General features: G+C 46.8%; 1 protein-coding gene across 1 annotated transcript in view; it reads left to right on the forward strand.

Moving 5' to 3' along the window:
- Positions 1-10,023, forward strand: part of KCNJ3 (potassium inwardly rectifying channel subfamily J member 3) — a 55,781-nt gene extending 45,758 nt beyond the window's left edge. The window contains exon 3 of the mRNA XM_055812958.1: positions 5,632-10,023. Coding sequence (XP_055668933.1) covers positions 5,632-6,215 — 584 coding nt within the window. The 3' untranslated portion in view covers positions 6,216-10,023. The remainder of the gene's footprint in view (positions 1-5,631) is intronic.
- Positions 10,024-14,147: the final 4,124 nt, after the last annotated feature.

Consider the following 14,147-nt stretch of genomic DNA (forward strand, 5'->3'; position numbering starts at 1 on the left):
CGCAGCACTGGGATGTGCTGTATTGTCGTTGGCTGCTTCAGGAGGGACCATGTACCTGGGTACTTCAGGATCCATCTAGATGTCTAGAGCCAGGACTAACCACAGTGGTGACTGTTTCATGGAATCACAGAACAGTTTGAGCTGGAAGGGACCTTAAAGCCCACCCAGTTCCCACCCCCTGCCCCGGGCAGGGACCCCCCCCAGCCCAGGCTGCTCCCAGCCCCATCCAGCCTGTAGCTGAGCTCAGGCTTACAGAGCCCAGCCTGGGGATGAAGGACAGGTTGTCCACATCCAGCTGTGTCAAATAACTTCAGCAGGGTGTGCAGTGCCCATCACAACCCAATCCCAGCGATGGGGACATCGTGGCCAGCATACATGGGACGGGACTTTGGGTGCTGCAAGATGACGCTGGATTTTTGATGGGTTTGGTGGCAACAGCCGTTGCCCTTTGGGATGCCTTCACCTTCCCAGGGAACTGGCCTTTTCTAGTAGCAAAGCTAGAAGCTATTGAGATTGTTAAGTGAATTACTAGAAATTCAGATGCTGGGGAATTCCGACCCCAGCATCATCCCAATGGCACCGAGCCTTCTCAGTGTTACACGTTTATTGAGCGAGCGTGCTGGGAGCCCCGGTCCCCGTCAGCTGTGTCTGAGTATTTGCACAACCCTGTTTCTCATTGGTGTTTCCTGGAAATGGGGTGTCGAGTCTAAACCTGCCAGAGACAGAGAAAAACAGAAGCTTAAATAGTCTGCTGCTTGGCTGAGGGTGGGATAATTGCATCCATTTTTTCAGCTCAGCTAGGGCTCTAAAACCTCATTAGAAATACCTCATTAGAAATAACAACTTGTAACTAATAACTTTTGATATGACAGATAGATGCTGCTTTTTTTTCCCCCAGTGATAGCACTTCCTTCAGATAGAGCAGATGCTGAAAGGAGAAGGCATAATTATTAAAAAAAATAAAATTTAAAAGTTATTTTCATATCAAACTTAAGGAGAGAAATGTATCAGTTCAACCTGTGCTCATCCTCCAGAGCTGCTCCACTGCACATTATTTAAGGACGTTAATGGGAAATTTTCCTAAATATGCATGGCTGGGATTTTCCTGTGTAATGGACTGTGGCATTATGTGCCGGACTCTGCAGAAGGATGCTGGATCACTACAGGTGGCTGTAAATGACTGAGTTTAATCGGTAGCAAAATTTCTAAAAATGTGTAATACTGAAGCTCTCTCTTACACCATTTCAGCCTCTGCCTTTGAGGAGATGGTCCCAAAACTTTGCTCTTGCCTTTCTTAAAGCTCATTATTCATAATACTTTGGAAACAGAGTCAGCTCCTGGTTCCTGCAGAAGGAATACAATTCCTGGAAACAGCCAGAGACGATCTGGGTAGGGGTGGTCCCAAATGCACAGGAGTGAGTTTTGTGAAAGCAGGGGGTATTCAGACAGAAGAGCATCACTTACCCCCTTGTGAGCAGTGCTCCTGGATGGAAATCGCTTCCCTTGGACATAGGGAATGTTTTTGCAGCCTCTGTTTTTAAATAATAGAGAGGGGTTTATTGGACATTTTCTTTGGGTTTTATGCTGGAATATATGCATCAGCGTACCTCTTTTTCAGGTGTGTTGTTGTGATTTGTATGCAGGCAGAGTTTTGCTAATGTGCCTTGCTGTCACCAGCTGTTAACAGCTCTGGAGAGCACGTCGTGATGGAACCATGTGTTAGGAGTGATGAACAAAATGCATGGAAACCTTTTACTTTGACAAATGGATGGCTTTTTAATGATATGCACTGCATACAGTGTGTTTGCTTCCAAACGAGAGTTTAAAATTTATACTGTAAATGAATATTAATAATATAGACAAGTTGGTAAAATTTTAACAGGCTCATTAGCGTGACGAAGGCATCAAAGGATCTGCTGGCTGTGTACCCTGCTGATGGATAACTTCATAGGGAAAGAGAAAAAAAATACAAAAAACCCCAAAAAGCTTTTTGTACCAAGAGAAGGAGAAGACAACTTACTGGCCTGATATTAATGGATATATATAATATATCCTGATATATTATATATATATATACATCCTGATATAATGCTGTGCTAGAGGCTGCTGGGCTGAGCCATGCCCACCGCAGTGTGCTGTCCCACTGTAGGTGTCCATCAGCAGCCCGACCCCGCACCTGCCTGCACCTTGGTGCAGCCCTGCACGGCTGCCAGCTGCCTCCTGCTTTATGCATCTTATTTACAGGTCAGAAAGAAACTACATCTGCATTAAAATAAAAAGCCTGTATTTACCTGGGCATAAATAATTGGAAAATAATCCTGAGGTAGTTTTCAAGAAGGGCTGTCAGTGGTGGCTTGCACCCAGGTACTCCTGTTTTTCCTATGGGAAAATGCAGAAATACCCGTGGATTTTTGGTGTGGTGCTTTCCCATCCAAGCAGCCTGCTGAAGAGGCAGGTCTTGGTGCAAGCATGGGGCCAGGTGAGCTGTGGGCGATGTGTTTCCCGCGCCATGCTGATGCTGCGCGTGATGTCTGAACCTGCCTCGGCCATGGTTAGCTTCACCCGTGCTGTGAGAAGCAACGTAACGGGTTATGTATGCCCAAGGGAGATGGGATGCTCCCAGTGCGGGATGTACGCGCTGTTCCTGGGCTGGCTGGCAGCCCCAGGACTGTGCCGGTCTGTGCGCTGCTGCCAGCTGGAAATGCCCTGACTGGGAGCACGAGCCATGTGTAAGGACACTTGCAAAGGGCTGATGCTCGTTCTGTGCAAGGACATGGATAATGGCTCCGGTCATCAAGTGCCTTATGCAACTCTGTTGTTATTGCTGTAATAATACGAAGGAGATGGTTACAGCAGGGGCCGTTGTGAGCTGGCTGCTCGGAGCGTGTAATAGCAGAAAGGCGTTGCAGAGCTTGTAGCTGGGAGTCTGAGGCTTTGCCGAGAAAACGGAAAGGGAAGGAAGAGCCGGGAAATGCAGAAGAGCTGGAAGAAAACCTGAGAATTGATTTCTTGTCTAAGGGCTTATCAGAGCATGTTAGCACCTGTTAGCATCGTCTGCCTGGCATGGCAGGTATTCCCTGTAATGACAAGCACATTAGTTGCTGCTGTTCATCCTGAGAGGCTGTTAAATAATTTGCACCCTCGGGTTTGTTAGTGAGTAAGATAAATTGATTTTAAAGAAAAATTATATACCTGTGAATATTTATCTCTCCGGTGAGCTTACAAAGGGTTACATCAGTGGAAGAAAATGTGAAGCTGATTTTCCTGAGATCCAGCTAATACATTCTTTGATAGGAAGCAGGTATAAAATTCCTCCTTTGAAAGACTACTGGCAGCAGCAGGTTTGGGAAGTAGATCAGGAGGCAGAAACAGCCCTGCAGCCCTGCAGCTGGCAGCAATGTGAGAGCCTGACCTGGCCGGCGGTGGTTCCGTACACAGCACTGCCCTGGCTGTGCAGCATTGGCCATGGGGGCTCCTGCAGGTGCGGATGCAGATGGGGAGGCTGATGGGGATGTGGATGCAGGTTTTGCACACTGCTCCCCTTCCCCAAGCCCCGGCAGCATTGTTTTTCTCCTCACACCCCTTGTTACACCCCCCCATGGCATTTTGATAGCCACCTTTTATGATAAAGCTTAATTATTATTTTTTTTTGGTGTGTTGCCAATGCAAAGGAAAAGCTGTACAAGGGATTTCCACCCAGCAGCCATCTCCCTGCAGAGCAGCGCTGCCATGGCTGGGGTAGCCACCCCAGCAGTATTCCCATGGGAGCACAGGAGCCCAGTGGTCATGCCAGAGGCGCGGGTCACCCTCCGCAGCAAAGCCTGCGGCGCAGCAAGGTCGACAGCTACCAACTTTCCTGTACAGAGTGATTTGCATTTTAAGCAATTTGTTACCTAAAGCATAGGTCACCGGAGTTAACCAGCCATCTGCTTCACAGGCACTGTAGACCCAATTCCAAACGCAGCTTGCGCTATTTGCATGCATTATTAGATGCATTCGTTCGCTAATGAGGTCGCCCTCAGAGGTCAGCTCTGAAGAAGCAGAGGGGAAAGGTCTGGGCTTTCGCAGCGAAGGTATGAAGGTACGGCGAACGAACAGCTGTAGAGGAAAGGACACAGATGGAAGCAGTACTCACTCTAATTACCATTCTTCTAAAAATTGCAGGTTTTTTTCTAAACCCATTAGGTATGTGATTGCTTCCACTTCACTTAGTAAACACAACTGAAACACATGGTGACCGGCTGAGAGTACATCATAAATGATGAATTTCTGTCCTGGTGAGGCTTGAGATGGTGGTGTTGCGGGGGGGGGTGTTGTGCGGTCCTGAGGTGGGTTGCGTGGTCTCGGGATGGGTTGTGTGGTCTTGAGGTGGGTTGCATGGTCTTGGGATGGATTGCGTGGTCCCGGGGTGTGCTTCTGCAGGTGGGAGCTCAGGAGAGGTGCCTGCCCAGCTGGTGGCAGTGCGGCCAGTGCAGCCAAACCCAGGGTTGTATTCATCTCCTAAGAGAGAAAACAGAAAACTGAGTGTTACGTCTTGTTATACACCCAGCTGTATTAGCAGTGGAAATCGCTATGCAGAACTAAAACTTTGATTCCATAAGCAGTAGCATGAAGTGTAATAAAATTTTAATTTCCCGGCTGTATGTCACCAGGCACATATCCATCCCCCGCTCCCCCTCGCTACAGCCCTGCCATTTTTTTTGTCTTGTGCCTTCCAAGGTTTCTTTTAATTTTCTCTCAACTTAAAGGCGTTCTTGCCAGCTAAGCAGAGGATGTGTTTGCAGAGGTAGATTTGGCTTCCTGAAAACCAAATGTCATATTTCCAGTTTATATACTAGGATAAAATGGCAGGATATTTCTGTTTACAGATTGCTACAGATACCATTAAAAAAAAAAATAGCAGCAGCAGGATTTCTTCTAGAAGCCTCCAGCAATCCACCATCATCATTCCCCTCTGGTTTCCAAGGTTCGATGGGTCACTGGGATGGCCAAGTCTGGGTAATCGGGGGGGAGGACTTTTCTCTGTGGTTGGAGGTGGTGGAGGAAGGGCAGTCTCTTAGTCATATTTCTTCTTCCCTGCTAATTTTTTGAAGCTTGGATCTCAGCCTGGAAGCGATGGATCTGTGAGCAGATTGCTGGTGAAGCCTTTAAAAAGGGATAAATGTATTTCGTAGGACATACCTACAGCTCGCTGGTGGGTTGGAATGCATAAAGCGTAGGGGCTGGTTTTGTGCGCATTCGTCAATGTGATGAAAATACAGAATAACTAAGTAATACTTTTAAGATCCTGACAGATCCATCTTTACATTACAATTAGAAGCTCTTGCTAATTTAATACCGGGGTTATCAGTTAGCCCTGTATTTCCCTTTGTCAGCAGAACCTTCAAAAGTGCCCGTAATAGCAGCTGTGAATTATTCAGTTACACTCCTTCCTCTATTGTTGGCTCCTTTCACCTTGAGAATGACAATTTAATAGCTACTGTATGTAAATGGTAGGCATGCAAATGCCTTTTCTTTTATACATTTAAAAACATAGAATATATTTCATTGAAACATTCAAAAAAACCCTTAAGATGTACGTGCATCTGCAGTTGACCCCGCTGGTGAGTTTTTCTCCTTTGCTCATTGCAGGGATGACGTGCCAAGCCAGGACATCCTACACCGAGGATGAGGTGCTCTGGGGTCATCGTTTCTTCCCTGTTATCTCCTTGGAAGAGGGGTTCTTTAAAGTCGATTACTCCCAGTTCCACGCGACGTTTGAGGTCCCCACCCCACCATACAGTGTGAAGGAGCAGGAGGAGATGCTGCTGATGTCCTCTCCTTTGATAGCACCCGCGGTGAGCAACAGCAAAGAAAGGAATAACTCGGTGGAGTGCCTGGATGGTCTCGATGAAGTTGGCACAAAACTACCTTCAAAACTGCAGAAAATAACTGGGAGGGAAGACTTCCCAAAAAAACTCCTCAGGATGAGTTCCACCACCTCTGAGAAGGCCTACAGCATGGGAGATTTGCCCATGAAACTCCAGCGGATCAGCTCGGTCCCTGGGAATTCGGAGGAGAAACTGGTGTCTAAAACCACAAAGATGATGTCAGATCCCATCAGCCAGTCGGTGGCCGACCTGCCGCCCAAGCTTCAGAAGCTGTCGGGCGGCGGCAGGATGGAAGGGAACCTTCCACCCAAACTGAGAAAAATGAATTCTGATCGGTTTACATAACCCGCCAGGACTTCTAGCTATCGTTTAGAGCTTGAACTGCTACTGGCAAGGGCAGGGTGGGCAGGAGAGCTGGCCCTCCACCAGCCGTAGGTGTGCTGAACTCTGTGGTCCCCGGTGCGCCGGGAGGCAGGAGCATCCCCTCTGTAGCGGTGGCTGTGCTGTAAGTATGAACAACGGGATGATCGGCGAGCTGATGTTCGTTGGCATGTAGTATCACAACATGCATGCAATAATAGTGTGCAATTTTTGCATATAGTATTATGGCATGACTCCTACTATATTTATACTGTATATTCTGAAAAATATGGAAAGGGGCATTCCTTTCCCTGTATTTCTTAAGAGTAAGTAGTAGGTAAAACATGCAAGTGGGTAACTTTCAGGGTAAGTTATAATTTCATTTGAAAATGTTTTGGGTTTGGGTTTTTTTTCCTGATGTGGATTGTGACGTTTTGTTCAACAAAGTAGTTATGGTGCATGTCTTTTTTCTTAAAAGAAGGTGTATTCGTTAATTCTGAACATCAAATCTGCTAGCCTTAAATTAACTGCTGGTTTCTATTTTGCTTTAGCATTTTCTTGGGGTTTCTTTTCCTGCATCTAGGCTACTGGAAAAAAATCTAAATGTATTTCATAAGGCATTGTTTAGAGAAGAAACTTGTACTAATAAGCCTCGGCAGAACCGTAAATAAAGGAATAAAATTCACACTTTAGATACAGTTAGTAAAAATTTTTAAAAATATTTGTGATTTATAATATATGTGCCAGAAAAACATTATAAATAAGCAGGACGTGCTTGATTTCTCATGTTGATAGAATAGCTAAACATCAAAACAGCTGAATGTCTCCATGAAGCCAAGCAGGCATTTATTCCTGATGAACTGCATCCCAAGGCAGAGTCATCATTCCCCCTAATTCCGCAGTGCCCGGATTTCACTCCCTCTTGCTTTGACGGCCCAGTTGGGCCGGTAGCGATGCAGATGATGGTTGCGTGAGCCATGACCTTGCAGCCGGAGCTGTGCGAAGTTGCGGCAAGTCCCAAGCCCGGGTGGGCACAGGACACACCTGCTGCTGGCTGCGCTGCCGGTGGCATCACTCCTTACTGCTTTTGCTATGGTGAAAATGATGTTTAAAGATGTTCTTAACTGAAGTTGACCCTGTGGGTTTCAAAATGAGTAATACTTTGTATAAATGTTTGGTTTGATATCCTTCTGTGCTTGTGTTTGGGTTTTCCTTTATCCATCTGGTTTTGCTCCAGCGGGGTCGAGCCAGGAGGGCTGGGTGTTGTGCGGGTGCCCCTATCGTCATGGCTTGCAGTGCTGGAGCATCCCGCACTGCTCTGGACCCTCCACAAAAAGCTGGAGGCTGGCTGCTGCGATGCCCAGGGACACTTCTAGTCTGGGGTCTGTATTTGGGGGCCAGGTCACGATGGCTTCCCAGAGGCTCCTTCTTGGAGGAGGAGGAGGTCTAGGCGAGATGGAGTGATGAGCAGCATTGACAGAGAGCTGGGTACGAAAGCCACCACCAACAGCGACCAGGAAAAGGACTCTGCATGATATTGTCTGCATGTAAAACCCTTGAGACCACAGCCACGTGGTCCCAGGCATGGACACGTGTGGGTCAGGAGATGCATGCATAGCTTCAGTCATGGATGGGCACTTCTGACTCGTGGGCTCTGGACCATCCTGCACGAATGTTGGTGCTTGATACGTGACTAATAACAACAGATATGGCAATCTTTGAGGAAAAAAAAATGGTTTTGTTATAAACGCTGGCATGGAATAAGAACTTAGAAACAGCACAGCTGGAGGGTTGGCTCGGACACCGCTGTGGCTCAGGGCTTTCACTGGAAGTTGCAATGTATGACTGGTCAGTTGCACACCCAAGGACTTTATACTAACTTCCAAAGTTTCTTTTCATTGTTTATCATGATTTTTGAGTGGCATTGCATGCTTTTTACACCTTTGTCTATACTTCAATTCTCCGCACGTTATTGTTGAAGGGGAGGTCATGCATTGCTCCCTGTGTGCGCCAATCCAGTGCTCTACACATGCGGTGAGTGGATTGCTGATGTGGCAAGATAAAATCCGGACTTCTTTTCCCCTCTTTGCTAACACTTCCTCAGGTTGTCTTGTAAAATACTGCAGACTTTTGTACCACACGTAACTCTTCTACCAGTCCTTGACTGACAGCAAAAATAGCCATGTACAAGTCAACAGTAAAAATGCCACCAAGTCCAAACCAGAGAGCCAGAACATTAATTGGCGTGGTAAACATTTGGCCAGCGGCACAGCCGAGTGATGAGTCTTGCCAATAGGCTTGAGCAGATTGCTCTGGTTTTGAAAGAATGGTCTCCAGCAGCTTGACCTCTCCTCAAACCTCCTTTGGTTTGTTTGGGGTGGATGGGGGACCACTGCCTCCTCGCCGGGATGCTGCCGGAGTGTGACCCAGCCAACCGGCTGCGCTCTTGTGACACTGTACTTGAACTAGGTGGTCACTGTAGATCCCTTCCAACTGAAAATATCCTCTCCTTCTCCTTTTTCTCCTTCTCCTTCTCCTTCTCTCTCCTCCTTCTTCTTCCCTTTCTCCTTCTCCTTCTCTCCCCTTTCCTCTCCTTTTTCCCTTCCCTTTCCTTTTCTTTCTATTCTGCTGCACTCCATATCTTGCCCTGTGCTGCCTGCATTTTTGTGGCTCTGGTAGGGAAGTGCAGGTGCAAGGTGGGGGTCCCTTGGGGGGTTCCCCATCTTTGCTGAGTTCTCCTGCCATCAGCATGGGGGGTGGCTCATGGTCCTGTTGACTTTTCTTTATGGAAAAGTAAATGTGCCGTGCCCCCAGCCTAGGAGCAATGCTGTTTCACCAGCCGTGCCCTGGGGCCACCAGCATCTTCCCTCCCAAGAGCTGCAGGGAAGGTGCTGGACTTCTCGTGCCTGGCGTGGGGCAGGTGGCTGCTCAGCAGCTGCAAAGTCCTGCCTTCGGGAGAGCCAAGTGGCGTTTTTGTTTGGGAAACTTTGGATTGAGTCTGTGTACAAGAGTGAATTAAGTACGAGCAGTGTGAATGTGTTCTACAGATTGAACTTAAAATAGGTGACAGGGCAAAGTGCTGTAGCTGGCAGTCTGAGCAGCTGCAGCTTACTCAGTAGCTTGTATAAAACATGCAAAAGTGTGTGAAACCCTGGAGAAGTAGCCTGGCTTTTATTAAAGTAATGCCATAGAAAATACTAAGTTACGATTAACTGAAAAGTTTGATTTTTTAAAATCAAAATATGCACCCATCCTTGATGGGTGCAAGATTTCTGAGGCTTGTGGCTTGTATTGCGGTGTGTTACATATGTTAAGATGACAATGTATGTGTCTCATTAATAAGAGTGAAAGTACAAATGTGGATGATAACTTCCTTTAGTTATTTATTTTAGGAAGTTACTTCTGGTTAATATTTCATTTTTATTGGTGTGGCCAGTTTTTTCCCCCCCTAATTGATATTTTAGCCCAGCCCTAACGCTTGTGCTAAGACAAAGTAACTGATTGCACAGCCGGTCTGTGTTCTCTACTGCTGAATTTATGCTTGAATTATATTGTAAATTGTACATATTCAGATTAGAATAAACTAAATGCATTTTCTGGCATGCAGTCTATAACTGTATAAATGTACAAGTTTATTTGAATTATACAAAATAACAAACTCTTGTATTCATTAATACTGCAAGCTCAGTTTTATCTAAAGCTATATTAAACTTTCAAAAATTGTTTGGTTTAAATGTGTTTGTCTTTTGTCCTGTCCACTTTTTATCACTTTAATAAATGACTTTGTATTCAAGCTGTTTAAGGGCTCCTGATTTCACATTTAGTGTATGCAAATGGCCAAGCTCTTGACTGATCTTAAAAGCAGCAGAAATAAAACCTGAGTTTAGCTGAGCTGCGTTTTCAGGGTCCTTGGAGGTGGTCTGGCCGAGCCCAGCCCAGAAACACCGAGTCAGGAGTCCGCCAGCTCCTTCCTGAAGGACAGCTGAGAGCAGAGCCTGAGGTACGTGCAGAACACCCACGGGCAGCCCCGATGTGCCCATCTCCTGCTGAATTTTTGAACTTTACCTGAATTTATGAAACACTATTTCCTCTGTAGTACAGCAGCTGGGGAGCTCTCCTTCCCCTTGCATAGAGAACTGGGAATTTTTATCATTACCTCCCCCATCCAGCCCCAGGAATTAATTCTCCAGAAATCAATAGAGGCTATCAAATCTCTCCCCATTAGGAGACCAGACCTTCCTCTCTGCTTTTTACTATAAATTGTCCTGTTAGTGGCTGGGCATCACCTCTGAGGGTGAGCAACATATGTTCTGTTCTAACACAATAAAAGGATGACAAAAGGTGTGTGTTGAGAGTTGAGGTTTTAACTTCTTCCCCCCAAGAGGCTGCTGGGTGAAGGTTACTAGAGCATAACCACATTATTTTTTAACCCGTTAACCACTCGCCTTGCTCTGAGTCCTGACCTTATATTGCTGGTCCACCATAAATCGCCCCTGTATTTTTTTTTTCCATACGGTTAGAAGTGATGAGATAGTAAAAGTTGGAGGTTTCTTTGCCTACACACCTGGTTTCTGCTCAGAGTTTTATTCTTGGGGTTATTTCCACATCCCTTGGTACAGCATAACTGGGGTCACCCAGGAATACCTGTATCAGCTAGCGGAGATCCTGGCTTGCAAGGAGCATCCTTGGGGAATTGAGGAGCCATCCTGTTGCTCCCTGTGTTAAAACCGCTGCAAACTGAGGTGTAATTGGGCTGCAAACTGCGCTTGGTGTAATTGAGTTACCACGTGTGGCAGAATGGAGACACGCCACGTGGGGCTGTATCAGTCACCCCGCAGCATCAGGCGCAGAATGCGTTTGAGCTCATCTCCTCAGCCGTGGCTGAAACAAGTGAGTTTGCAGTATTTACTGGGAGATAGGACAATGAAACTGGAGGTAGGTTTTAAATACCTACCTAGGAAACATGTCTGCCAGGGAGGACAGGTGACAAGGAGAGAGAAGCATCCCTGGTATACGAGCTCAAGAGGAAATACGTTCTCATCCTGTGTCAGGGTAAACGAGGAGAATTTAAAAACCTCTAAATCAAGTGTGAGGGCTTTACGCTGCCACGGCAAGGAAGAATGTGGGGCACATTGCTGGGGAAGTGGGGGAATTTGCTGCCCAGGCAGCCCAGCAGCAGCCCTGGCCCCACCAGTGGTTTGAGCTACGAACCCCAGCACGGGCAGGATTTATGGATCAGGTCACTACTGAAGGCAGCTGCATCCATATATTTTTTTAAAGCATTAGGTGGGGGTGACAGGTGGCTCCTGACGGCGCTGCAGCTCACACCAGCCGCCCTGTGACTGAGCGGGAGCAGGAAGGGCAGTGCGGTATTCACGTGTGATAAACAGTTACACCCCCCACCCCCACCCCCCATGGAATGGAGGTGATTTACAGTTATGATGCTCACATTTCCATGTTACAAAAAGGGGAAGGGGGGAAGGGAAAGAGTGTGGAAGGGAAAAAGAGGGGCACAGACAGAGAGAACTCATCCTTTTATGGCAGCCTAATTTTTCTATGGTTATAAGTGCTATTTAGCCTAAGTGCAATACTGGTTTTGTTAATCTGTTTACACCACTTCCAAGCACTCTCTGATTGCTGCAGAAATCCACTTGAATTATTATTCCCAAGACAAACATCTGTGCCTCATCAATCAGAGGCTGGGAGGCCCTCACTGCTGTGCTCGGCTGTGTATGACCCCCCCAGCCCCCGCCACTGCAGCGTGCTGGGTGATGCCTGGGCACAGCATCGAGCTGCTTCTTTTAACCTCTGGAGCCCAGGTGAGCTGCTTCTGGGAGGGCAAGCAGGTTTGCGGACAGAGCTGGCCCCAAAGCCACAGGGAGAGAGAGGGTGGTCTATCCCAACTGCCTCTGCTGTTGCAGCACCCATGAGTTTTGCTGCTGAGGATGTGGTCTGAGACCCAGCAGGGGATGTGCTCAGTTAGCATCGCGCATGCTGTACAGCCCACCCACCCACCCACGGCTGAGGGACAATGATGGGCTGGTATGGGCTGGGGACCGTCAGGCATCTTGTCACTCCCACCTGGCTGCCCTTCTTTATGAGCAAGGCAGGGAAATAGGGTTCTCCCGTTTCAAAGCTACAGGTGTTTGACTATAGACATCCACTGGCTGAGACTTCTCTGCTTCATCCATCAGGGACCCACACCAGGAATAGACACCTGCATCTCCCTGGGCAGGGCAGACCTGTCTAGACCCAAGTACTGTTACCATGCAGCGTCCCCCCCAAAGCCAACAGGTCTATTCATAATACTCGTGGACGATGGGCATCACCAAATGATGAATGGAGATAACCCCAATGCCATGAGCATTTTCTCGTTACTAAGCCCAGCTTACGGTCATGACAACTGGGCAACTCAATGAAACCACTGAGGCTACCATCACTTTCCTCCTGTCGAATGGGGGACGCTAATAAGAAGCAAGCAGAACATCACACATGACAACCAGTTATGCCATTTGTCTTTGAAACTGCTTGCCAGCTCAGGTGGCGAGCCCCACCGGCACTTGGCGGTGTCAGCGCAGCCCCACGCAGCAGCTGTGTTCCAGTGCCCATCTCCGCTCACCCCAGTGACTGGCTTTGCCAAGCTGGTGGAGGTCTGAGGAACAGCATGAGCATGACGTGAGGATGAGACATGCTGGTGATTGCAAATGCCGTGGGCTCAGCAGAGCTTGGTCCGTTTATCCAGGTAAGGCAACGTTCAGGTAAGTAAGTACACAGTGTGCACATAATAATTACATATACATTCCTAAGAAAACACATAATCTGTGACATCTGTGTATCTGTGACATCTGTGTATCCATAATACTATAGGTAACAGCAGTCAAGATTACTGTTTGGTAATTCAGATTTATTCCCCATTTTCACTCTCCAAACTTTTACGTGTATTTCTTTCTAAAGTGTTTGTAGGTTTACATAAGCTTTTTGGGCATTGCCTCGGGAATCAGGTCTTTGGACTTGTTCCACACCGACTGCATGCGAAGGAAAACTCATGACAGATGGACGAGTGTGCGAAAGAGAGAAAGCGAGGGAGAGCGCGGGCACGGCATCATCACTCGCTGTTGGAGTAACCTGCGGAGACTTTTCTCTTGGCATCCTCCAAATTTTTCCTGGTAAGGCTCCAGGCATCGTTTCCTTAAGCGTTCTAGGAACCTTTGTCAGTAACAAAGAAAAGAAAAGCCAAATTAACGCATGTCCCAAAATAGGGACAAAATTACATCCTAGGCTGGGATGATGCTCAGGATGAATATAAACATGACCTTATGCCCCACTCCAGGAAGGAGCTATATGAAATATACTGATTGACAATATTGATAAATCCACACTTTATAACAAAATTAATTTAGTTTTAAAATAAATTAGAAAAGCTTCCCTTTGAGATAATAAAACAAAGTATTTTGTTCTTTTGATTAATTCATTATGAATTTATATTTTTCATTTTATGCAAATTGGGTAAAACTCTCAACGTATTTGCTTAATATATTATTTGATAATACCTTGTTCTTTTAGTCACAAAATTCTCCATGCTAATAAGAAAAAAAATGGCAATGCCTGTACATTGAGACAATTTGAAAGCAAGTGTGGAGTGCTAAAGAGTCAATGTAGGTATGTTTTTTTCAGACTATCATTACAGTTTAACCATGCCTTTAGACTCCTGAACCACATTGCTTTGATAGAGCACTGTAAGTGCAATGTTTGCTGCACGCATGCTCTGAACTGGCCGCAGAACGCCCCCAGTCTGCTGACAGAGGCTCCAGGCAGGGTAGCTGCAAGTGAAGGTGACGCAACGCAATGGTTCTGTCACCTCCATGGGACACAGAGGGTAAAAATGGCATCAACGTGGCGTGAAGTGTCACAGCAGCA

Source organism: Falco peregrinus, chromosome 8 (genome assembly GCF_023634155.1).
Source record: "Falco peregrinus isolate bFalPer1 chromosome 8, bFalPer1.pri, whole genome shotgun sequence".
NCBI lineage: Eukaryota > Metazoa > Chordata > Aves > Falconiformes > Falconidae > Falco > Falco peregrinus.